Source organism: Notolabrus celidotus, chromosome 10, assembly GCF_009762535.1.
Source record: "Notolabrus celidotus isolate fNotCel1 chromosome 10, fNotCel1.pri, whole genome shotgun sequence".
Lineage (NCBI taxonomy): Eukaryota > Metazoa > Chordata > Actinopteri > Labriformes > Labridae > Notolabrus > Notolabrus celidotus.
Window position 1 is genome coordinate 35,882,221 of NC_048281.1, and position 26,166 is coordinate 35,908,386.

The following is a 26,166-nucleotide window of genomic DNA, read 5'->3' on the forward strand; positions in this document are numbered from 1 at the left end:
ACCCTAACCCTAATCGTAACCCTAACCCTAACCCTAATCGTAACCCTAACCCTAACCCTTATCCTAACCCTAACCCTAGTCGTAACCCTAACCCTAACCCTAACCCTAACCCTAATCGTAACCCTAACCCTAACCCTAACCCTAATCGTAACCCTAACCCTAACCCTAACCCTAACCCTAATCGTAACCCTAACCCTAACCCTAATCGTAACCCTAACCCTAACCCTTATCCTAACCCTAACCCTAGTCGTAACCCTAACCCTAACCCTAACCCTAACCCTAGTCGTAACCCTAACCCTAACCCTAACCCTAACCCTAATCGTAACCCTAACCCTAACCCTAACCCTAACCCTAATCGTAACCCTAACCCTAACCCTAACCCTAATCGTAACCCTAACCCTAACCCTCACCCTAATCGTAACCCTAACCCTAACCCTAACCCTAACCCTAATCGTAACCCTAACCCTAACCCTAACCCTAATCGTAACCCTAACCCTAACCCTAACCCTAATCCTAACCCTAGCCCTAACCCTTATCCTAACCCTAACCCTAGTCGTAACCCTAACCCTAACCCTAACCCTAATCGTAACCCTAACCCTAACCCTAATCGTAACCCTAACCCTAATCGTAACCCTAATCGTAACCCTAACCCTAACCCTAATCCTAACCCTAATCCTAACCCTAACCCTAATCGTAACACTAACCCTAACCCTAGACGTAACCCTAACCCTAACCCTAATCGTAACCCTAACCCTAACCCTAATCGTAACCCTAACCCTAACCCTAACCCTAATCGTAACCCTAACCCTAACCCTAACCCTAATCGTAACCCTAATCGTAACCCTAACCCTAACCCTAACCCTAACCCTAATCGTAACCCTAACCCTAACCCTAACCCTAATCGTAACCCTAACCCTAATCCTAACCCTAACCCTAACCCTAACCCTAATCGTAACCCTAACCCTAACCCTAACCCTAATCCTAACCCTAACCCTAACCCTAATCCTAACCCTAACCCTAACCCTAGTCGTAACCCTAACCCTAACCCTAAACCTAACCCTAATCGTAACCCTAACCCTAACCGTAACCCTAACCCTAACCCTAACCCTAATCCTAACCCTAACCCTAACCCTAATCGTAACCCTAACCCTAACCCTAACCCTAATCGTAACCCTAACCCTATTCGTACAATTAGGATTAGGGTTAGGATTAGGGTTACGATTAGGGTTAGGGTTACGATTAGGGTTAGGGTTAGGGTTACGATTAGGGTTAGGGTTAGGGTTAGGGTTAGGGTTAGGGTTACGATTAGGGTTAGGGTTACGATTAGGGTTAGGGTAACGATTAGGGTTAGGGTTAGGGTTAGGGTTAGGGTTAGGGTTACGATTAGGGTTAGGGTTAGGGTTACGATTAGGGTTAGGGTTACGATTAGGGTTAGGGTTAGGGTTACGATTAGGGTTAGGGTTAGGGTTATGACTAGGGTTAGGGTTAGGGTTAGGGTTAGGATTAGGGTTACGATTAGGGTTAGGGTTACGATTAGGGTTAGGGTTAGGGTTATGACTAGGGTTAGGGTTAGGGTTAGGGTTAGGGTTACGATTAGGGTTAGGGTTAGGGTTAGGATTAGGGTTAGGGTTACGATTAGGGTTAGGGTTAGGGTTACGATTAGGGTTAGGGTTAGGGTTAGGGTTAGGGTTAGGATTAGGGTTACGATTAGGGTTAGGGTTACGATTAGGGTTAGGGTTAAGGTTATGACTAGGGTTAGGGTTAGGGTTAGGGTTACGATTAGGGTTAGGGTTACGATTAGGGTTAGGGTTAGGGTTAGGGTTACGATTAGGGTTAGGGTTACGATTAGGGTTAGGGTTAGGGTTAGGGTTACGATTAGGGTTAGGGTTAGGGTTACGATTAGGGTTAGGGTTAGGGTTAGGGTTACGATTAGGGTTAGGGTTAGGGTTACGATTAGGGTTAGGGTTACGATTAGGGTTAGGGTTAGGATTAGGGTTAGGGTTAGGATTAGGGTTAGGGTTAGGGTTATGACTAGGGTTAGGGTTAGGGTTAGGATTAGGATTAGGATTAGGGTTATGATTAGGGTTAGGGTTAGGGTTACGATTAGGGTTAAGGTTATGACTAGGGTTAGGGTTAGGGTTAGGGTTAGGGTTAGGGTTATGACTAGGGTTAGGGTTAGGGTTAGGGTTAGGGTTACGATTAGGGTTAGGGTTAGGGTTACGATTAGGGTTAGGGTTAGGGTTACGATTAGGGTTAGGGTTAGGGTTAGGGTTAGGGTTAGGGTTAAGGTTATGACTAGGGTTAGGGTTAGGGTTAGGGTTAGGATTAGGGTTAGGGTTAGGGTTATGACTAGGGTTAGGGTTAGGGTTAGGGTTATCACTAGGGTTAGGGTTAGGGTTAGGATTAGGATTAGGATTAGGGTTATGATTAGGGTTAGGGTTAGGGTTACGATTAGGGTTAAGGTTATGACTAGGGTTAGGGTTAGGGTTAGGGTTAGGATTAGGGTTAGGGTTAGGGTTATGACTAGGGTTAGGGTTAGGGTTAGGGTTAGGGTTACGATTAGGGTTAGGGTTAGGGTTACGATTAGGGTTAGGGTTAGGGTTACGATTAGGGTTAGGGTTACGATTAGGGTTAGGGTTAGGGTTACGATTAGGGTTAGGGTTAGGGTTAGGGTTAGGGTTACGATTAGGGTTAGGGTTACGATTAGGGTTAGGGTTAGGGTTAGGGTTAGGGTTAGGGTTAGGGTTACGATTAGGGTTAGGGTTAGGGTTACGATTAGGGTTAGGGTTAGGGTTACGATTAGGGTTAGGGTTAGGGTTACGATTAGGGTTAGGGTTACGATTAGGGTTAGGGTTAGGGTTACGATTAGGGTTACGATTAGGGTTAGGGTTAGGGTTAGGATTAGGGTTAGGGTTAGGGTTATGACTAGGGTTAGGGTTAGGGTTAGGATTAGGGTTAGGGTTAGGATTAGGGTTAGGGTTAGGGTTAAGGTTATGACTAGGGTTAGGGTTAGGGTTAGGGTTAGGATTAGGATTAGGGTTACGATTAGGGTTAGGGTTAGGGTTACGATTAGGGTTAGGGTTAGGGTTAGGGTCAGGGTTATGACTAGGGTTAGGGTTAGGGTTACGATTAGGGTTACGATTAGGGTTAGGGTTACGATTAGGGTTAGGGTTAGGGTTAGGGTTATGACTAGGGTTAGGGTTAGGGTTACGATTAGGGTTAGGGTTAGGGTTATGACTAGGGTTAGGGTTAGGGTTAGGGTTACGATTAGGGTTAGGGTTAGGGTTACGATTAGGGTTAGGGTTAGGGTTAGGGTTATGACTAGGGTTAGGGTTAGGGTTAGGGTTAGGGTTATGACTAGGGTTAGGGTTAGGGTTAGGGTTAGGGTTAGGATTAGGATTAGGGTTAGGGTTAGGGTTAGGGTTATGACTAGGGTTAGGGTTAGGGTTAGGGTTACGATTAGGGTTAGGGTTAGGGTTATAACTAGGGTTAGGGTTAGGGTTAGGGTTAGGGTTACGATTAGGGTTAGGGTTAGGGTTAGGGTTAGGGTTACGATTAGGGTTAGGGTTACGATTAGGGTTAGGGTTAGGGTTACGATTAGGGTTAGGGTTAGGGTTAGGGTTAGGGTTATGACTAGGGTTAGGGTTAGGGTTAGGGTTAGGGTTATGACTAGGGTTAGGGTTAGGGTTAGGGTTAGGGTTAGGATTAGGATTAGGGTTATGATTAGGGTTAGGGTTAGGGTTAGGGTTACGATTAGGGTTAGGGTTAGGGTTATAACTAGGGTTAGGGTTAGGGTTAGGGTTACGATTAGGGTTAGGGTTAGGGTTAGGGTTAGGGTTACGATTAGGGTTAGGGTTACGATTAGGGTTAGGGTTAGGGTTACGATTAGGGTTAGGGTTACGATTAGGGTTAGGGTTAGGGTTACGATTAGGGTTAGGGTTACGATTAGGGTTAGGGTTAGGGTTACGATTAGGGTTAGGGTTACGATTAGGGTTAGGGTTAGGGTTACGATTAGGGTTAGGGTTACGATTAGGGTTAGGGTTACGATTAGGGTTAGGGTTAGGGTTACGATTAGGGTTAAGGTTATGACTAGGGTTAGGGTTAGGGTTAGGGTTAGGGTTAGGATTAGGGTTAGGGTTACGATTAGGGTTAGGGTTAGGGTTAGGGTTATGACTAGGGTTAGGGTTAGGGTTAGGGTTAGGGTTATGACTAGGGTTAGGGTTAGGGTTAGGGTTATGACTAGGGTTAGGGTTAGGGTTAGGGTTAGGATTAGGATTAGGGTTATGATTAGGGTTAGGGTTAGGGTTAGGGTTACGATTAGGGTTAGGGTTAGGGTTATAACTAGGGTTAGGGTTAGGGTTAGGGTTATGACTAGGGTTAGGGTTAGGGTTAGGATTAGGGTTAGGGTTAGGATTAGGGTTAGGGTTAGGGTTAAGGTTATGACTAGGGTTAGGGTTAGGGTTAGGGTTAGGGTTAGGATTAGGATTAGGGTTACGATTAGGGTTAGGGTTAGGGTTACGATTAGGGTTAGGGTTAGGGTTAGGGTCAGGGTTATGACTAGGGTTAGGGTTACGATTAGGGTTAGGGTTAGGGTTATGACTAGGGTTAGGGTTAGGGTTAGGGTTACGATTAGGGTTAGGGTTAGGGTTACGATTAGGGTTAGGGTTAGGGTTAGGGTTATGACTAGGGTTAGGGTTAGGGTTAGGGTTACGATTAGGGTTAGGGTTAGGGTTACGATTAGGGTTAGGGTTAGGGTTACGATTAGGGTTAGGGTTATGATTAGGGTTAGGGTTAGGGTTACGATTAGGGTTACGATTAGGGTTAGGGTTAGGGTTAGGATTAGGGTTAGGGTTAGGGTTATGACTAGGGTTAGGGTTAGGGTTAGGATTAGGGTTAGGGTTAGGATTAGGGTTAGGGTTAGGGTTAAGGTTATGACTAGGGTTAGGGTTAGGGTTAGGGTTAGGGTTAGGGTTAGGGTTATGACTACGGTTAGGGTTAGGGTTACGATTAGGGTTAGGGTTAGGGTTACGATTAGGGTTAGGGTTAGGGTTAGGGTCAGGGTTATGACTAGGGTTAGGGTTAGGGTTACGATTAGGGTTAGGGTTACGATTAGGGTTAGGGTTAGGGTTAGGGTTATGACTAGGGTTAGGGTTAGGGTTACGATTAGGGTTAGGGTTAGGGTTATGACTAGGGTTAGGGTTAGGGTTAGGGTTACGATAAGGGTTAGGGTTAGGGTTACGATTAGGGTTAGGGTTAGGGTTATGACTAGGGTTAGGGTTAGGGTTAGGGTTAGGGTTATGACTAGGGTTAGGGTTAGGGTTAGGGTTAGGGTTATGACTAGGGTTAGGGTTAGGGTTAGGGTTAGGATTAGGATTAGGGTTATGATTAGGGTTAGGGTTAGGGTTAGGGTTACGATTAGGGTTAGGGTTAGGGTTACGATTAGGGTTAGGGTTAGGGTTACGATTAGGGTTAGGGTTAGGGTTAGGGTTAGGGTTAGGGTTATGACTAGGGTTAGGGTTAGGGTTAGGGTTAGGGTTATGACTAGGGTTAGGGTTAGGGTTAGGGTTAGGGTTAGGATTAGGATTAGGGTTATGATTAGGGTTAGGGTTAGGGTTAGGGTTACGATTAGGGTTAGGGTTAGGGTTAGGGTTACGATTAGGGTTAGGGTTACGATTAGGGTTAGGGTTAGGGTTACGATTAGGGTTAGGGTTAGGGTTACGATTAGGGTTAGGGTTACGATTAGGGTTAGGGTTAGGGTTACGATTAGGGTTAGGGTTACGATTAGGGTTAGGGTTACGATTAGGGTTAGGGTTAGGGTTACGATTAGGGTTAAGGTTATGACTAGGGTTAGGGTTAGGGTTAGGGTTAGGGTTAGGATTAGGGTTAGGGTTAGGATTAGGGTTAGGGTTAGGGTTAGGGTTATGACTACGGTTAGGGTTAGGGTTAGGGTTAGGGTTACGATTAGGGTTAGGGTTAGGGTTACGATTAGGGTTAGGGTTAGGGTTAGGGTTAGGGTTATGACTAGGGTTAGGGTTAGGGTTAGGGTTAGGGTTACGATTAGGGTTAGGGTTAGGATTAGGGTTACAATTAGGGTTAGGGTTATGACTAGGGTTAGGGTTAGGGTTAGGGTTAGGGTTAGGGTTACGATTAGGGTTAGGGTTAGGGTTAGGGTTATGACTAGGGTTAGGGTTAGGGTTAGGGTTAGGGTTACGATTAGGGTTAGGGTTAGGGTTAGGGTTAGGGTTATGACTAGGGTTAGGGTTAGGGTTAGGGTTAGGGTTAGGATTAGGGTTACAATTAGGGTTAGGGTTACGATTAGGGTTAGGGTTAGGGTTAGGGTTATGACTAGGGTTAGGGTTAGGGTTAGGGTTACGATTAGGGTTAGGGTTAGGGTTATGACTAGGGTTAGGGTTAGGGTTAGGGTTAGGGTTAGGGTTACGATTAGGGTTAGGGTTAGGGTTATGACTAGGGTTAGGGTTAGGGTTACGATTAGGGTTAGGGTTAGGGTTAGGGTTAGGGTTATGACTACGGTTAGGGTTAGGGTTAGGGTTAGGGTTACGATTAGGGTTAGGGTTAGGGTTAGGGTTATGACTAGGGTTAGGGTTAGGGTTAGGGTTAGGGTTACGATTAGGGTTAGGGTTAGGGTTACGATTAGGGTTAGGGTTAGGGTTAGGGTTAGGGTTATGACTAGGGTTAGGGTTAGGGTTAGGGTTAGGGTTACGATTAGGGTTAGGGTTAGGATTAGGGTTACAATTAGGGTTAGGGTTATGACTAGGGTTAGGGTTAGGGTTAGGGTTAGGGTTAGGGTTACGATTAGGGTTAGGGTTAGGGTTACGATTAGGGTTAGGGTTAGGGTTAGGGTTAGGGTTATGACTAGGGTTAGGGTTAGGGTTAGGGTTAGGGTTACGATTAGGGTTAGGGTTAGGATTAGGGTTACAATTAGGGTTAGGGTTACGATTAGGGTTAGGGTTAGGGTTAGGGTTAGGGTTATGACTAGGGTTAGGGTTAGGGTTAGGGTTAGGGTTACGATTAGGGTTAGGGTTAGGGTTAGGGTTAGGGTTATGACTAGGGTTAGGGTTAGGGTTAGGGTTACAATTAGGGTTAGGGTTATGACTAGGGTTAGGTTTAGGGTTAGGGTTACGATTAGGGTTAGGGTTACGATTAGGGCTAGGGTTAGGGTTAGGGTTATGACTAGGGTTAGGGTTAGGGTTAGGGTTACGATTAGGGTTAGGGTTATGACTAGGGTTAGGTTTAGGGTTAGGGTTACGATTAGGGTTAGGGTTAGGGTTAGGGTTATGACTAGGTTTAGGGTTAGGGTTACGATTAGGGTTAGGGTTAGGGTTAGGGTTACGATTAGGGTTAGGGTTAGGGTTAGGGTTACGATTAGGGTTAGGGTTAGGGTTTGGGTCACGATTAGGGTTAGGGTTAGGGTTACGATTAGGGTTAGGGTTAGGGTTAGGGTTACGATTAGGGTTGGGGTTAGGGTTACGATTAGGGTTAGGGTTAGGGTTAGGATTAGGGTTAGGGTTAGGGTTAGGGTTAGGGGTTAGGGTTAGGGTTAGGGTTATGATTAGGGTTAGGGTTAGGGTTAGGGTTAGGATTAGGGTTAAGGTTAGGGGTTAGGGTTAGGGTTAAGGTTAGGGGTTAGGGTTAGGGTTAGGGTTAAGGTTAGGGGTTAGGGGTTAGGGTTAGGGTTAGGGTTAGGAGTTGGGGTTAGGGTTAGGGGTTAGGGTTAGGGTTAGGATTAGGGTTAGGGTTAGGATTAGGGTTAGGGTTAGGGTTAGGGTTAGGGTTAGGATTAGGGTTAGGGTTAGGGTTAGGATTAGGGTTAGGGTTAGGGTTAGGGTTACGATTAGGGTTAGGATTAGGGTTAGGATTAGGGTTAGGGTTAGGGTTAGGGTTAGGATTAGGGTTAGGGTTAGGGTTAGGGTTAGGGTTAGGATTAGGGTTAGGGGTTAGGGTTAGGGTTAGGATTAGGGTTAGGGTTAGGGTTAGGGTTACGATTAGGGTTAGGATTAGGGTTAGGATTAGGGTTAGGGTTAGGGTTAGGGTTAGGATTAGGGTTAGGGTTAGGGTTAGGATTAGGTTTGGAAATGAACAAAAGATGTTAATATCCAGAGGAGAAAGATCGTGCAGACCTTTATAAAACGTGTCATTTAACCTTTGAAACGGTAGAAGCTACCGGCTCAGCTAAGCTTTTTTTTAAATTATGTTTTCAAGATCTTTAAACTCGAATGATCTCAGAAATCACAGCAAAGTTTGAGCTGTGATGTTTCAGACCTTCCAGCATCAAGTTCAGTCTCTCTCTGGCTTGAAGTTTTCCCTTTCTTCTTCTTGTAGTTTTGGACACACTGCAGTGTTTCTCCTCCAGCTTTAATATTGATGTGTGTTTGTTTGTTTGTTTGTTTGTTGTGTGCAGGGAGCCGGGATCACTCTGAGATCAAGCAGAGCGTGTCCAAACTGAGTGAGGAGGTGAGTGCTGATTTATAATGACAGAGATGAAGCTTATTTATTCCTGAAAGCTGTAATTACTATCCGACAAATGAGCTCTCCCTATGCGTCTGTTATTTTGGAAGTATTTACCAAACTCTGCCTTCCAGCAGGACCAGACTCATGTTAGACACACATCTGCTGAGTTGGAGAGAGGGATAGAGGGAGATGAAGAGAGAGAGAGAGAGAGAGAGAGAGAGAGAGAGAGAGAGAGAGAGAGAGAGAGATGATAATGGGGAGATGGATAGTAGTAGTTGTAGCAGCTGGAGTCTGGCACGTCCACAGCAGCAGAGATCCAGAGGAACCTACGAGACAAGGGAGCTCAGGGACTCCAGAAAGGTCTATGGTTAGTGACTTTAATGGGACAGGAAGAGTTAAAGCGAGAGACAGGCAGAGAGAGGGAAAGACAGGATCCCAGTGTGTCAGTTCTCCCTGGCAGTCTAAGCCTAAAGCAGTCTAAGCCTTTAGAAGTCTGAGCCTAAAGCAGGGAGAAGGCCCAGTACTCGGTGAAGGGATTCCCAAGGAGGAGCTGGAAAGTGTTGCTGGGGAGAGGGATGTCTGGGTCAATTTGTTTGGACTGCTACCTCCAGGACCCGACCCCCGGATAAGCAGAAGAAAATAGATGGATGGATGGATGGAGCCTAAAGCAGTCTAAGCCTTTAGCAGTCTGAGCCTATACCAGTATGATTAAGAGCTGGTCCAAGCCTGATCCAGCTCTAACTATAAGCTTTATCAAAAAGGAAAGTTTGAAGCCTACTCTTAAAAGTAGAGAGGGTGTCTGCCTCCCGGACACTGACTGTTAGATGATTCCAAAGGAGAGGGGCCTGATAACTGAAGGCTCTACCTCCCATACTACTTTCAGAGACTTTAGGTACGATGAGCAGGCCTGCATGTTGGGAGCATTCTAGAGGGGCACTAGGGCACTTAGACAGTCAGGATTGTGTTTGCATAGATTGAGATTTCTCTCTCTCTCTCTCTCTCTCTCTCTCTCTCTCTCTCTCTCTCTCTCTCTCTCCAAAGATGAACAGTCTCTCCAAACAAGTCTCCACGCTCAGCCAGGAGCTGCAGGAAATGACACGCCTCCTCAAGCCCCTCCTCCAAACCGCTCTGCCGCAGCCAATCCTGATGAACATGATGCCAAATTTCACCCCGCCCCCGAGCAGTGCCAGCCAGTTATCGACGAGCACCTGCCTCATGGTCCCACCCTCCTCCACACCCTGTCCCCTGCAGAGACCGGACACTCACTCCCTGTTGGACAGCGGGGACCTGGAGGGGGTGGACCTGCCGGGTTGCCTTCTGCCCACTCCTCATTCACCACAAAGGCCTAGCTCCTCTCCTTCATCCCCCCCACAGCCCCCATCCAAACTTCAGAGCCTCCACTCCAACTTCCCCCCGCCTCAGGACAGACTTCCTGAAGGATCCCCTGCCCCGCGGAGCCCCCATGCCTCCCCCAGTAATGGGATGATTCTGCCCCCCCTGCAGGACCAGCCCCCTTTGGTTTCCCGCACTCCTTCACCTTCGCTTTCTTTCTCAATGTCTCTCTCCTCCTCTTCATCTCTCTCTCCATGCCAAGGCCCCCACCTGTCCCGACCTGGTAGCTGCACCAGCCGAGGCCACCTCCCTCGGCCTCCCTCCCAAGACACCCCACCTCCTCCTCCTCCCTCCTCCTCCCACTGCTCAGCTCCTCCGTCCCTCACAGCCTCCCCCGGAGACTCTCGGCTGAGACCTTCCCCGTCCGTACCTCTCGTCTCTCCCCCAACCGCCCCCTTCCACCCCTCCACCCAGTCCCTGCCCGTGTCTTTGGACTCTACGAGGAGAGGCACCCAGACTCCACCTTGGTGCAAGTCCCAGCTGCACTGCAGGGAGGCAAAACCTACGACTCCCCCGCAGGAGGTGGAGATGCAGGAGTGGGGATCACAGATGGAGGAGGACAGATCCTCCACGGAGCACATCAGCTTCATTGATGAAGAGGAACCGGGGTTATGAACGAGTGAACCGAGCAGAGGTGAAAGGTGACAAAGGAGAGGAAATAAAGAAACCGGGGAGACGTCGTCTGCATGAAACGAAAACCAAGAGGAGACAAAACGGCAGAACAAAGGAGGAACAGGAAACAGAAGTCGGCCCACGACTGGACGCAGCTGTCAGCACATCAGTGTGAAGGTGTGTTTACCTTCGCTGATCCGCCAGAGCTGCAGCAGCACACAGCATCAGGACTTCAGTAGCAACAGTCGCTCTGCAGCTGCTGGGACACACAGGACCAGGAAACGTCTTTACAGCTGGTTCATTTCACCCGTGGAGACGACTGAGCTCCTTTAAATGTTGATTTCTTTTTTTAGTCGTCTCCTCTTCAGAGAACACACGTCTGAGGTGGAAGTCACGTCTTTGCTGGAGCCGGACGGTTCGAGATGCCACTAGGAATGTAAACGTGTCATTCAGTCTCCATCACATCAGGTTGCATCATCTGGAAGGCTTCATCATGGGATTATTGGAGGAGGTAAACACCCGGCTGGCATCAAATCATCTCCTCAGAGTCATTCCTTTTGCTTATTTTTGCATAAAGATGGTCAAATCTGTTTCAACCTGCCCACATTTTCCTTCCCTGTAATGAAAGTTTGAAGTGGAGGATGCTAACACGCAGAGATACTTCACTTATTGGAGGTATACGTCTGAGTTAGCCACCGGGACGTGTGCCAAAGACAAAGGCAAGAGAAGCGCGGGGGAACCTCTAGAATCATAATCAGCAGCCATATATATCTGTTCGTCACCATCATGACTGTTTACAACCAGCCAATCAGATTGTATAGCAAGAACTCCCACATCACTCCTGAGCTTTAGCCATCCAGCCATTCGTGCCTTCTCCACATAAAGACATGAGACTCCACCACAGTCCTCACCTGTTACCTACAGGAACACATCTGGATCCAAACTTTTACACAGACAGCCATCAGTGTCACCCTCAGAGACCATGAGCACCTTTATCTAAGTTATTTATTTATTTATGGAGGAGAAGTGATTTATTTTTTGAAAGCAATGAGAAGTTATTTTGCATGTCAGAGACAGGCGAGAGGGAGGGAGGGAGGGAGGGAGGTTTACTGTCTTAAAGCCACGTTTCCACCACAAAAAGCAACCAGGAACCTTTGAGAATTAAGAGTATTTCAACTGCAGGAACCAAGCCCTTCATTTAGCTCTGAAAACATTACTCTATCCCAAAGGTCGTCACAGAACAACCACCTCGCCACTATTTTGAATTCTGATGACACAGGAACCATAACTAGGAACCTTTTCAAGGACCTTTTCTGCAAGAACCACATTCTTAATTTAGTTCCAGGGACTTTATTCCCTTGTCAAAGAAGCTGAGCTTAATATTTAATTTTGGTACATGCATGATTTTATTCTTGCCACCGTTTTGAAAATCTGAAGCCACAGAAACAGAGACCAGGAACCTTTGGCTTTGGAAGAACTAAGTGCATTTCATTTGCAGGAACCAGGTTCTAAATTTAGTTACAGGGACTGGAGCGCTACATGTTTCTGTTTGATAGAAGTTGAACTTTATTTTTAAATCTGCAGCCGGCGAGAGTTAGAGACTAAAACCTTTGAAAGAGTTGAGAACCACTGCAAAGATGAGGTACTTAGTTCCTCACGCCAGTGCAAGGCTTAGTGATTCTTTTTGGTGCATGCAAAAGTTTATTTGGCCACCAGGAACTTTTGGAAGATCTTTGATGCAGATAGCAGGTTCTGAATTTCGTTTCAGAACTTCTTTATGCTCTTTTAGATATTTGTAGAACTTTATTTCAACACCATTTAGTTACAAGAACCTTTTTTTTTTAGTACAAAGTGCATTTCTACTGCATTTATTAGATTCTACATTTAGTTCCAGGAACTTTATTTTACCTCAAACAAATGCAGCACTATTTAATTCTCCCTGATTCATGCAGAACTTTATTCAAGCCACCGTTTTAAAACCTTGCAGCTAGACTGGGAACCTTTTGGGAAACTATGCTCATTTTCCAATACAGGAACCAGGTTCTTACATTGTTCCAGGAACTATTTTACTCTCAAAACAAGTAGATCTTTATTTTAGGCAGTGCATTAATAAAAAATCAGGAAGGCCAGTCTGCTGAAGCAGGATTGAAACACAAGCAGGCAGAAGGAACCTTTTAGCTCCTTGATAATCAGTAACTTAAAGGTTCCTGGTGAATTTGGTGGAAACGTGACTTAAAGATGAAACAGGATGCGCTCTCCCAGTTTTTATGTAGCACACATGAAGCATATTTGAACACATTCTCATCATCTCAGCCCCTTTGCCAAACACTGAGCTTTACGCTGGTACGAGACTACAGCCTAACCCGAAAACTACAATACCCAGGCTTCTTCACCTCGGAGGTCTCAGGACTTCTGTACATGTATTTTTCTTTGACGGGTGTTTTGTGCGCCTCGTCGCCTGTAACAAAGACAGATTTCTGCTTTCTATTTTCTGTAACGGGACTATGTGGACTCTGAAAGATTCAACGAGCAGATCTCCTGTTGACGCCTGTGGAGTTCTGATCTTGTTGGTTACTCTTGGGGAGGGGGGGGGGTCGGGGTCGGGGTCGGGGGTACAAAAAGGGATAGACTCAAATGCATGTCACAGCTTTTTTTGCATGAGGAATGTGCCTGCTTTTGAGCTGTGGAGACCAGACGGGACTTTGGGATGAGACAAAGCGCCCGCTCTATTGGAGGCTGCTGGGATTTGGACGTGTTTTATTAATGACTGCTGTTACATAAAACTTTACCAGGATTACAAACTGTAAACAATAAAGAAGTGTTGTTTCATAAAAGCTCAAGGCTCTTGTGCTTCTCTCGGGAGACGCTGGCTTCTTAATGTGCCGTGACTGTACTCGAAAAGATGAGAATTGCTTTGGGATAGAAGATATTTCTACTCAAAATACAAATTCTTATTTTTATTACTGAGTCAAACAGAAAGATTAACCACTGCAAGGGAGGAGGTGTCAAACCACAGTGATACGGTTAAGGCTTTAATGTCCTTAGGATGCATTTGGACCAAGAGTTCCGGGGTCTTTTAGCCCCCAGAACTACTATCCCCTGAACTAAAAGGTTCCTGGTCCCCCATTGTTGTCTGCGTTTGGACCACGGGCTGAAGCCCCGGGTAGATTGTGTAAATCAGGCTAGTGATGTATTGAGGAAATAAAAAGTAACTGCACTACACCACCAGACCAGTAGAGGGCAGTAACACAAAGAGGAATGCCATTCATCACAGATGACACCATAGAAGCAGACGGACAGGCAGGTATCATTATGAGCAACACAACAGTTAGCCTGTTAGCATGAAGAGACTCAGCTGGTCTGTTTTAGATGGTGCTATATTTCATCACAGATGGATTCACTGAATCAACACGTGAGAGGAGATAAGCGCGAGTAGCAAAGACGTTTCAACACGGCTTTAAAATCCTTTTGAACTCAAAAAGCCGTGATCGCAGAGATCGCCCGGTGTCTTGGTTTAAAGAGCGACCCTGTTAACTGGAGACTCTCAGCCGGATGCATCCCTCATAAACGTCTTTAGACCATCATTAAATATCTGATGAGGATATTTTGAAATCTTAATAAAAACTAAACTAGTTTGCATTCCCAGGAACTCCCTCTGTGTTTCAACAGCTGTGTAAACTCCACAAACACTGACACGTTCAGCTGAAGGTCTCCAGTTTACAGGGTCACTTTTAAAAGTGGAACACCGGGAGGAGAGACGCATTCACGGTGGGCTGAGAGAAGACTACTGTTACAAGCTGCTAAATCAAGAGAATCACAGCTTCTTCTTTTGAAAAGTACACACACATACAAACAAGATAGAACAAATAAAAACTAATGAAAGAAAGAGAAATCAAGAGAATCACAGATGTGTGTGATGTTATTGTGGACGGAGGGAGGAATAAAAACACTGAGGTTAATCTACCAATCAGAAAACGTTCAGCATTGCAGGCCCCGCCCCCTGAAAGTCCCGGGACCTTTGAAAAGTACTACCCCCCTAGCAGGGGCTTTTGAACTAAATTTTAAACGCATGTTGCAACTTCATCTGCAAATACAAGTAGCTAAAAATGATGCATGTATAATTTTCAGCTGTGCAAAAAACATATAAAGAAGCAACATTTACGAACGATTGATGACATTAATAAAGAAATCAATGTTCTTCTCCAGCAGTCATTTTTTAAACTCAACAGATTCAGAAGCATCCTCTCATTAGAGAGCCAGAGGACTCAACAAAACCTGGATCTTGTACCCGGTCGGGGATTTGAAGGTGATGCACAAAAACCTCTCTCAACATGAGACTAGGAAATAAGACGCAACACAGAAGACATCCTTCTTCAGGTCTGCATATATTTTCAATGGTAACATTCATTCTATCAGAGATTCAGTAAGGTGTGAAATGTCAGGGAACAACACTCTAGAAATATCCTGATGAGAGAAGAAAATATTAGAGGGATGGATCAAAACATAGTGCTGGACTCTGCTGCTGTGGATGCACTCAGCACCTCGTCCTCCAGGATCCGGTCTCACATAGTTCTTTATTTCCCTACAGTTACTCTGTACATGCTCGAGGATGGAAACAGAAGCTTTCATCATCCCTTTAAAAAAAAAGATGGAGGGGGGCTGCAGAGAGTGCAGGAACAGCAGCAGACATGATTCAAATGAGGTGTGAGAACACATGCATCCTCTTATCTGTGGTGTTCTGTGTACTCATGCCTGTTAATTAGTAACCGGGCAGGTCAGAGTCAGCACTCTGGAACTACATTTCCCATTGGGATTATAAGGATGTCGGACAGGAGTGAAGTGAAGGCTCCAGTGCACGCAGAACCACAACAGTGAGGAGAACCGAAACTGAAACAGGGAGTTACATTTCTTATCCTATGTTCACGTCCACAGACCGTGAGTCCTGCAGGCTGCAGCAGCGGATTCCTCCGGCGGTGCAGAGACACACGGCTCAGAGACGGTGAGTGGAACAAACAGAGGTTCAGGGGAAAAATAAGAATCCAAAAATATATATTTATGTTTATATTTATATATATTTATATATTTACGAGGTATGTATCCACAAAAAAACACCCAAAATTTCAAAATAGGCAGTCTGTGTTTTTTCTCCAAATGTGTCCTTGCTTGTGATGCCTTAAGGAAATATTAATAGTAATATTAATTAAGAATTAAAAAAATAAAACTGGGAACTGTCCAACAGCCCTGCTCATGAGTCAAACCTCCTCATCTCTGAGACCAGAACCTCCTCCGTCACGAGTCCAAAAGCATCGAGACAGCGGTGCTGGTTTTTCAAGCTGCTGCACGCCAAAAAATAAAGAAACAAAAAAACAGAAAATCACAAAGTCCCAAAGGAAAAAATTCACTTCATTGTTGAAAAGAAAAATAAGCAGACCCCTCCGAACTCCTAACCGTTGATTTCCAAACAACCACGGTCTCAGAGTCTCCAAGACGGAGGTCTGGAGTGAGCAAAACTGTTGAGGTGGTAGTTGGAGGTGGGAGGGAGGTGAAGGGAGGACAGCCACGAGTCCAAAGAAAGAAAAAAGGTGTCTTTGTGCAACAAAACCAGAAACAAAAGGACCGACAGCAGGCGTCCTCCCCACGACTGTTAGTGAGGCTGGCAGTACGGGATCGGCGTCCTCCGTAGTCACGCTAAGTACTGCTGCATCGCCGTCTTCGCCCTGAGAGAGACAAACACAGTGAGTCCGCCGTGTTCAGACACTTAACAACATCTGATGGTTCATGAGACTCACCTGTCACTGAGGTTTGGGTCTGAGGCCTGGGTGAGTTTGTGCAGGATGTCCACAAAGCCCATCTCTCTCAGCTTGTCCTGGCGCTCCTGAGAACCTGAAGACACACGACAGAGGTGAGGAGAAGATATTCATCCATCTGTGACATCTTTTAAATCTCTTCTGAAAACACATTTTCACAGACTTTATGTGACTTCATCCTTTAAACCGCTTTGACTTCTATTGTATTATTATTATTATTAGATATTATCCAACTAATTAATTATTTTAAATTGTATTTGATTATTTATTGTATAAATTATTATTTTTTCATGTTCCTAATTTATCCTTTTCACTTTTTCCCAATGTGATGTCGTCCTCTTATTCTGAAAACCTTTTATTGTCCTTTTAATGCTTTTATTGACTAATCCATTTTTATTTGTTTATTTATTTACTTTATTTACTTATCATTTTTAAATTATTTATTTTTATTTATTTATTTTCATGTATTTATTTTATTTATTTATCTTATCTACTTATCAATTTTTATTTATTTTTATTTATTTATTCATTTTCATTTATTTATTTTATTTACTTTTTCAATTTTTATGTATTTATTTATTTATTTTCATTTATTTTATTTACTTATCAATTTTTATTTATTTATTTATTTGTTGTATTTGTTTATGCTTGATAACTTCTTAAACATTGATTGATTGGTCTATTGTCACACCACCTCGTATAATATAAGAATAAAAGGTCTTGTTAGCATTCTATCATAATGCTAACCAAGCTAACGTGACCACCTTGATTCCTGCAGGTAATGCACACCCCTGCACACGAGGACGGCCGTGTCTCTCGATAACATCGAGGACCCTCTGAACCTGCCCCCCCTTTCTTCTTCTTCTCTCCTTCACTCCGTGTGTCGCGTCACTTACCATCTTCCTCATTCCAGATAAGGTTAGAGATGCAGAAGGTGGCGGCGAGCTGCAGTTTCACATTCGAGTGCCCCTGCAGGAACAGGAAGTCAGAAGAATTACAAGCTTCACATGAGAACTCGTGATCAGTTTTATGTAGAGATGACTCAGAGAAAAAAAACGTACCATGTAGTATTTGATTTTCTGGAGCATGTCGTCGTTGGTCATGATGAGTTCCTTTGCTGTGTTGCCGTCAGCGATGTTGGCGAGTATGCACAGAGTCTGACGAGGAAGAGAGAACACGTTATTGTCATTTTGCAGAGGACAGACCTCAGAGACTCTGTGATCATATCTGCAGAATGTCAAACTGCACATGATGAATCCTGCATGAAACCATCACCGGGCTCTCACCTGCTCTTTGACCTCTATACTGTGCTCTGCCTCCAGGATGAGGGTCACTGCCTGCATGATCTGCTTCCCGTGAGAGCTCATGATCTGGTCGATGTGCTGGCGACACACGAGAGGATAGAATCAGTATGCACCCTGGATTTAAGATATCTGCAGGATTTATGCTAATTCAGCACACACAGAGGAGTTCAGATCCACAGAGAGGGTCAGGGAGTGTGGAGCGCTCAAGGTCGCTGCTACAACTTCTCTGCAACATGCCATTAAAGCCCCCTCGGGACACCTGACTGCACCTGAAAACCATTACGGTCTATTTACAGACCTAGAAGGGGCGCTACTTTACCTCTGCAGGTGCTTTCAGACTAAAATGTTTTCCATGAAGTGGATTTGGGAAGAGCTAAACATGTTCAGCAACATCATGCTGCTATTTTACTTTGAAATAACAGCACAGAGATCCTTTAGAGTCTCAGCTAAGACCAGACATAAATGCACACCACCTTCTGTTTTATGTTAAAAATATTGAGGGTTAGGGATCAAGCTTTATGTCTCTAGTCATGTCTGTGTGTGTGTGTTTCTCTCACTGGGCGTGTTGACAGCAGATTCCTCAGCAAACCGAGCGTCTTCATCAGCACGTTGGTGTCGGGGTCCGACAGCAGGCGGAATAACTGCTCTGTACCCAAACACCGAACTATCTCCACCTTCACCTTCTGATCGGCCTGGAACGCCATGTTCTGAACAAAGACACACACAGGAGACAACACAGACATGTTTCATTAAAGTCTTAGTGAGTGCCACTTCAGACATCTGTCCCTCCAGATAAGTCTGTGAGTCTCAGTTTCACTGTAAACAGTTCCACAGAGGCTTCCCTCTGGCTTCCTTCAGTGGTATGAACCTGAAACAGAAACTGATGTTCTTGTGATGTTCTTGTAATTAACGGGTCTTCAGTTTGCTGAAATAACAACATCATGATGCAGATTAGTCAAAAGTCCAAAGTCAAGCTTTGTCAGGTCTGTCCTCAAGAGGAGAAGAAAACTACGTCTACAATGTTTGTTTGTTGAATGGAGGTGGGATCCATCATTTCTGATGCTGCGTTCAGGGAAGTCAGGAAATCTAAACACTGATTGCTTGATGCTGCGTCACTAAAGACAGATTAGTGTCTCAGTGTAAATGTTTGATCTAGAACAGGAGCCGGGATGTCATTACGCTGGATTGTGTTCCTCCTGCTTTTGCTCTCCATACCCACATAGATAAGATTCAAAGAAGCCGGACAGTAAAATAAAATATGAAAGAATAATCATCTTACCATCAAGGCCCAGATCCCGTTGACCCTCAGAGCTGGACTGTCACTCTGGGTCAGACTGCATAGTAACTCGATCACCCCAGACTCCAGGATGGGCTGCAGAGACATGGGAAAATGTTCCTTATATTAAAGTAAAGGACTCACTTCTCTTTCTTCTATCAGCATGTGTGTGTGTATTTGTGTGTGTGTGTGTCTGTGTCTGTGTGTACCTCTTTGCTGGGGGAGAACTCCAGCAGTAGATTGCATAGTGTGGAAGAAGCCATGACCAGGACTTCATCTGGAGCGTTCTGAAGCAGCTACACAACACAAAAGATCACTGGTAAACAATGTGTGTGAATAAATATATTATCTTTATCTAAGACTTCATTCAGCCTAACACACACCTTCATGAGAGGTTTCCACACCGCATGGTCATGGAAGGAAGTCCTCAGCTGCTGCACCGACCGGGAAAGACTGTGGAGACACCTGCAGAAAAAAAAACAAGGAATGACTCAAAAATATGAAGGGTAGAAAACATCGCACAGCTCATTTATAAAGCACACCTAAAGACAACATGTAAGGTCATACAATGTACCTAAAATAAGTGTTAAATAAATGTAAAATAAAAGTTCAGAATATAAGATCAACTTGGAAAAATGAAGAGAGATACGAGCTTTAGTCACACAGTGGCATGAATGAAAAGTTTCCTCAAGTGTTTTTTACTGCTTTTTCTCAGAATTCTGTCTTTGAAGTCAAAATTCTAGAATTCTGTCTTTGATGTCAGAATTCTAGAATTCTGTCTTTGATGTCAGAATTCTAGAATTCTGTCTTTTAAGTCAAAATTCTAGAATTCTGTCTTTCAACTCAACTCAACTCAACTTTATTTATAAAGCACTTTAAGAACAACAGCAGTCGGACACAAAGTGCTGTACAGAAACATAATGGATAAAAACAAACAATAAAATCATAAAATCAATAAGAACAATAAGATAAAATAAAGTTAAAAAATAAAAATAAAAAGGCACTGAAACAAGAGCAGGGTCTCATGCTGAGTCGAAAGCCAGGGAATAAAAATGGGTTTTAAGACGACTTTTAAAAGTGGACAGTGAGGGGGCTTGTCTGACGGCTAAAGGAAGATCGTTCCACAGTTTGGGAGCAGCGACAGAAAAAGCCCTATCCCCCCTGAGCTTCCGCTTGGACCTCGGTACCTCCAGGAGCAGCTGATCAGCTGACCTGAGGCACCGAGCAGGGGCATAGAGATGGATCAGCTCAGAGAGGTAGGGCGGGGCGAGACCATTTAAAGATTTAAAAACAAATAAAATAATCTTAAAATGGACTCTAAAATGCACAGGCAACCAGTGGTTGCATTGATGTCAGAATTCCAAAATTCTGTCTTTGATGTCAGAATTCCAAAATTCTGTCTTTGATGTCAGAATTCTAGAATTCTGTCTTTGATGTCAGAATTCTAGAATTCTGTCTTTGATGTCAGAATTCCAAAATTCTGTCTTTGATGTCAGAATTCTAGAATTCTGTCTTTGATGTCAGAATTCCAGAATTCTGTCTTTGATGTCAGAATTCTAGAATTCTGTCTTAGATGTCAGAATTCCAAAATTCTGTCTTTGATGTCAGAATTCTAGAATTCTGTCTTTGATGTCAGAATTCTAGAATTCTGTCTTTGATGTCAGAATTCTAGAATTCTGTCTTTGATGTCAGAATTCTAGAATTCTGTCTTTGATGTCAGAATTCCAAAATTCTGTCTTTGATGTCAGAATTCTAGAACACCAGCTGTTGCTCTCCATACAGACTGTTTTTTCCTGCAGACACCTGATTGGTCGATACTACTCAAACCAATTCCCAAGTCTTAAAAATATAATTTTGTGTCTGTAGTTTCAGGAGCAGAATTACATCCCATTATTTAAAATATATCAGAGTCAGATGTTACAGAAATGCTCATAGAGACTCTCCTACCTGACAGCTGCCAAACGGACTTTGATGCTGGACTCTGATAGGCCGCTGACTATCCTGTCCATCATGTTTTCTGTTTCTGTGATCTGATGGAGGGAAAAACAAAGCAGGAGGATGGATCAGAATATAAAGAAGCGTGTGAAGGATTATAAATGCAAACAAACATACAGAGGAAGAAAAGGTCACCTTTTTTCGGATGTCCTCGTCGTTGGAGCCCAGCGAGGCGTAAAGTTTGAAAGCAGCTTGTCTCAGCTCGTGTGCGTGTTTCAGGTCGTGATCCAGCTGCAGAGGAGAGAGGAGGCAGGAAGTTACCTCCAGTGTGATTCCAACAAGGGAGAACTGCAATGTTTATAAGTCTTATCGGCAGAAGACAAAAGCAGCTAATGACTACATCCACAAACGTGAAGGGTAACTCCATCAGAGCTCATTAAAAAGCATAACAACAATGTCTGCATGCTGTCTGGACGCCTTCAATTCTTATAAATAAAAGCTCCTGATTGGTTCATTAACAACATGACTTGTTTATTATTTAGAAGCAGGGCTCCAGTCTTTGCTCTTGGGATTTAAATGTTTGTCGGTCCATCAATTCGGTTCAGACTGAAATCTCTCAACAACTATTCAACACTTTGTTCAAACATTCAAACTCCCCGGAGGATGAGACTTGACATTTCAATCCTGCCCCACAATGAGGCTGACATTTGGGCTTTTTTGGGGGGCATGAAACTTCCCTACACAAAGCCAAGACTGTCTCTGCACAGATTCTTTGACTTCATGATCAGGTTGATATTAAAATTTCAGCATCAGAGTCTGGGTCGTCCACACTGCGATAACCGAAGCGGCTTTAATGCATGTCATTCACTTTGGATTTTGCCCTGGTCTGATCCTGGTCTGAGCTGCAAGGAGCATCAGGAATGGGATGCATGTGTAGGTATCACATGGAGTCAAGTTTGTTGTCCTGTCGAGGCATTAGTCTGACAAACATGTCGCCTCAGACCCTCTGACTTACCCTCTTGATGTCAGTGATGGCCGACACAGAGCTCGGGTATTTGAAGTAGTCGGCCAGCATGGCCACCAGGTGATCCGTGGTGCTCGCGATCCTCTGCAGCTCCACGTCGGGCTCCATCAGGTAGGCGAGCGTCTCTGCACCCTCCACCCTCTCCTCCAGCAGGTGCTCTTTACTGCACATCCGCACGAGGCACGGCAAGGTCTAAACGAAAAAACAAGAAGTCATGAAAAAAAAAAAATAGTATGGGAGGTAGAGCCTCCAGTTATCAGGCAACCTCTCCTTTGGAATCATCTGGGAGACAGACACCCTCTCTACTTTTAAGAGTAGGCTTCAAACTTTCCTTTTTGATAAAGCTTATAGTTAGAGCTGGATCAGGCTTGGACCAGGTCTTAGTTATGCTGCTATAGGCTTAGACTGACACACTGGGATCCTGTCTTTCCCTCTCTCTCCTCTCTCTGCCTGTCTCTCACTTTAACTCTTCCTGTCCCATTAAAGTTACTAACCATAGACCTTTCTGGAGTCCCTGAGCTCCCTTGTCTCGTAGGTTCCTCTGGATCTCTGCCATAGATTCCTTTTTTGGGTCTGTTATTCATCCTTTCTTTTCTGTTCTTCTTTCTTTCCGTTCATTCCTTCCTTCTTACTTTTCTTTCTTGCTGTCTTTCTTTTTTTCTTTCATTCCTTCCTTCTTTCTCTCTTTGTTCTTTCCATGTTTCTTCATCCTTTAGGTCTTTTTCTCATCCCGTCTTTTCCTTCTGTCATTCCGTCTCCTCTTTTTCTTTCTTCTGGTCTCCCTCTCTTTTCTCTTTTCTTAGACCTTTCTGGAGTCCCTGAGCTCCCTTGTCTCGTAGGTTCCAGATGTGTGTCTAACATGAGTCTGGTCCTGCTGGAGGTTTCTGCCTGTTAAAGGAAGTTTGTCCTTGCCACTGTAACTTGCTAAATGCTGCAAAGTGCTCTGCTCATGGTGGATTAAGATGAGATCAGACTGAGTCCTGTCTGGAAGATGGGACTGGATCTGATCCGGTCTTGATGTTGGGTCTTTGTTAATAATAGAACATAGAGTACGGTCTAGACCTGCTCTGTTTGGATTGATTGATGCACACATTTTAAAAAGGATCCTGACCTTTAGTACTATGCAGCTGTCATCGGTCCTGATGGCTCCCGCTCGACACATGTATGTTAGACTGCGACAGAAAAGAGGAGAGGTGAGGGTCTGAGGAGAATCTGCATGGAGTATTAATCACAGCAGTTTGAAGTCACTTACCATTTGGCTGCTGTTAGCTGCATGTCGATGGGTTGATCCCTTTGCATCATTCTGACAAATACCTGAGAGAGCAGCTCGCCATCCACCAGCACTGTGACGAAAACACAGAGAGGTCAGCAAGAGAGAGAGAGAGACGGAGAGAGAATCAAACAGAGGAGAGGAATATGTCCTCACCATTCACCAGTGTCATGGAGACCTGAGAGTTCTCATAGGCCAGGACTGAGAAACACTTTAATGCCTGCATCCGGACCTGCAGACACAGAGAGAGACCGGGCGGTTATAAGAGACAGAAACAGAGCGCCTCGTCTAACTGGGCGAATAGATGGAGGTGGTATTTACCTTATAAGAGGGAGAGATAAGTAGAGGAGCGATGTTTTGGATGGCACCGTGGTTGAAAAGAACCATCTGGTGCTCGGGGGTCTAAAGAAAACAAAACACCCAATTAGGGACCGGATTGATGAGCGGCTCCGAGAAAGAAAGAAGGACTCCATTGCATGTGAGCACCGACAACACAACAAATACCTTACAACAGTGGGAGAAGATTTGCGTGATGTACTCCTGGGTTCTCTGTGAGCGACTTAGTAGAGACATGAGGTGGGGGATCACAGTGGGGTCCTGAGGGGAGTAACACAGAGTGTGATGAGCCCGTCCTTTGTATTTGATGTCTGAATTGTGCATTTCTTCATTTTCCATAATCACTTGAACGTTAGCTTAATCTTCGTGCATCCAAATCTGAGAGACTGTCTGTAAACTGTGCAGTTTTGTGAACTCAACAAGTGTCTCTTTTGACTTTTCTGTCCCTTTCAGCTCATTGTTGTGGTTTCACAGAGTGCAAAAGTCTGACGATTATCATGCAGAATGACTCGCAGCAGCTCTTCTGCACTGTGGCTAGTGGTTTGTTTTCAGCACCAACTGGATGCAAACTTTTCTGGGATGGTTTCTATACTCTGCACAGAGTCCTCCATAGTTCTGCCAACAAATGAGCTGAAGTATTTTTGCATGCAAGGTTTTAAATGTAGCTTAAACTATGTTGTTTTGTGCATTAAAGCCTCATGTGCAGATTAAAGCATGTGACGTGATTTCATTAAGTTGCATTGAAATAAAAACAGCATAAGTGACGAACTGCAGAAATGCTTCTCAGAGGTTATTTCTAAAGTCTTCATGTTTATATTTATCAGGTCAAACATGCAGCACATAACCTACAGTATAAAGCAGCTGCACAGGGGTGACCGGGCTGATGAAGACCGTTCTGAGGCATCGAAGACAAGCTTCAATGAAGACCAGATCTGGACACAGGAGACCTGCAGGGACGAAGCACAGGTTGTTATGAACTTCTCTGCCACAGCTTCCTCTGCTGGGCCTGTTTGCATGCATTAATGTGTGGTGGTGTGTTTGTGTGTGTGCCTCCGACCTTGAAGAAGGGCAGGGATGATGTGACAGTCCACCAGGGACTTAATGTTGTTTTCCGTGCCCATGGCCAGGCTGCCCAGCACCACAGCACACTCTGTTCGCAGCTCCAGACTGGACGAGCTCTGCTGGAGCAGGTACAGTAACCTGACACAAAGAAACACTGTTAAAGAGAATCAGTCATCCTAAAGGGTTAAGTTCAGGGTGAAGAGTCAGAAAGTTCAACTTTAAGACATTTTCATTAGTTTCAAATGTGTCTAATCAGTGTTGATGATACATGAAGCAGTGTATTCTTCAGAGCATGCTCAACTTGCATTCTTCTACATGCAAAGCCTCTCCCTCAGGGCCGACATGTACCAAGATGCAGTCTCAGCTCGACTGCATTTTTTCCAAAGTATCCTCAGGCGGGAAACATTTCCAGGCGGACAAAGGGATGTAACATGTTTCCGTGTCCATGAAGTCCTCTGTACTCAGATTTTCAGATTCTGTTTTCTCTCTTAAAACCTCATCTTTGCTGGAAGTTTGAACAACAAGAGAAGCCGGAGTCCAGATATTCCAGACTTCAACCCAGAGCCTTCAGCTGGTGTCCTACGTAGGGTTGCAAAATTCCAGGAAATTTTCAAAGTTGGAAACTTTCCATGGGAATATACCAGGAATTGACTAAATTGAAGGTTGGCTCTTAAATATAGTTTGGGTAAATATATTTGAGCTTAATCCTGACTAAAACAACCAGATTTCATGCAAGTACAGTTGAATATCTATGCTATTCTATTGCTATTGAGACCAATCCCCCCTACATGCACTGACAGCCTGACACAGAGACATCCTCAACAAAGCTGGACAGTGACACTGAAGAGGAAGAGTCAGAGGTGGATGTTGAGGAAGTGGACATGGAGGGTGTTGATGAGACTCAGGAAGAGCCCATTGGCTGAAAATGCAGAGGCTAGGCTTGAGAAGCTTGAGGGAAGATGCTTTTTTATTTAACATTTTGAATGGGACTTTGTTGGGATTGCATTTTTGTTAACTGTTGAATGGGTTGGGTCAGGGGATGAGTAACATTTAACTCAACATTCATGTTTTTGTTCTTCAATGAAAGAATTGATTGTTCTATAAAATATTTAACACTTGATAAAGTTCTACTTACAAATAAATCTGATTTAATGGATGTCTGCTTACAACAAAACAAAGATGTATGCTTGGATATAATACCTTTCCAATAAATTACCCTCAATTCCCATAATTGGAAAGTTTTCAATTTGGAATATTTCCAGAATCCCCCAGCTTAACTTCCCATGGAAATTCACCAGAAATGTTCCACCCCTTTGCATCCCTAGTCCTACGCCGCCGTGAGCTCGACTACACACTCCTGCGTTGGAGTGTCAGCATGGCTCTGCAGTAGTCCGCCTGAATGCTGCCTGGCAGTGTGATTTCTATGCCTGTTTCCAGTTATGCTGAATTCTCTGATTGTTTGTGAAACTATGGAGAGCTGGAGCGGGTGAACGCTGAGCAGCAGTTAATCAAACTGGAGTTATTACAAAGAAGGAAGGAGGAGATGGAAAGTATGGCTGCTGAGATTTGTTGTGCACGTTTGGTATGATGCAACTCGGCGGACCAATCACAGGGCTTACAGTCTGAGTTGTGTTGAAGCAGTAAAGCTTAAGGAGGTGCACATCAGCTAAAGAAACATC

The 26,166-nt window shown here is 44.5% G+C and overlaps 2 protein-coding genes across 2 annotated transcripts in view; one reads left to right on the forward strand and one right to left on the reverse strand.

Annotated features, from left to right (window-relative positions):
- Positions 1-11,540, forward strand: part of kcnh3 (potassium voltage-gated channel, subfamily H (eag-related), member 3) — a 227,540-nt gene extending 216,000 nt beyond the window's left edge. Inside the window, exons 14-15 of the mRNA XM_034693251.1 lie at positions 8,420-8,472; positions 9,511-11,540. Coding sequence (XP_034549142.1) covers positions 8,420-8,472; positions 9,511-10,476 — 1,019 coding nt within the window. The 3' untranslated portion in view covers positions 10,477-11,540. The remainder of the gene's footprint in view (positions 1-8,419; positions 8,473-9,510) is intronic.
- Positions 11,541-14,839: 3,299 nt separating this feature from the next.
- Positions 14,840-24,831, reverse strand: armc8 (armadillo repeat containing 8). Its single transcript, XM_034694080.1, has 20 exons — positions 24,803-24,831; positions 24,483-24,625; positions 24,275-24,372; positions 23,594-23,686; positions 23,411-23,491; positions 23,246-23,321; positions 23,072-23,162; positions 22,931-22,991; positions 21,811-22,011; positions 20,991-21,086; positions 20,808-20,890; positions 19,244-19,325; positions 19,070-19,156; positions 18,864-18,956; positions 18,142-18,291; positions 17,567-17,662; positions 17,342-17,437; positions 17,177-17,249; positions 16,263-16,356; positions 14,840-16,190 (listed from the first exon to the last, which is right to left on the reverse strand). Exons 1-20 carry the CDS (start codon positions 24,829-24,831, stop codon positions 16,157-16,159), a joined length of 1,857 nt encoding a protein of 618 aa, XP_034549971.1. The 3' UTR covers positions 14,840-16,156.
- Between the last annotated feature and the right edge of the window lie 1,335 nt (positions 24,832-26,166).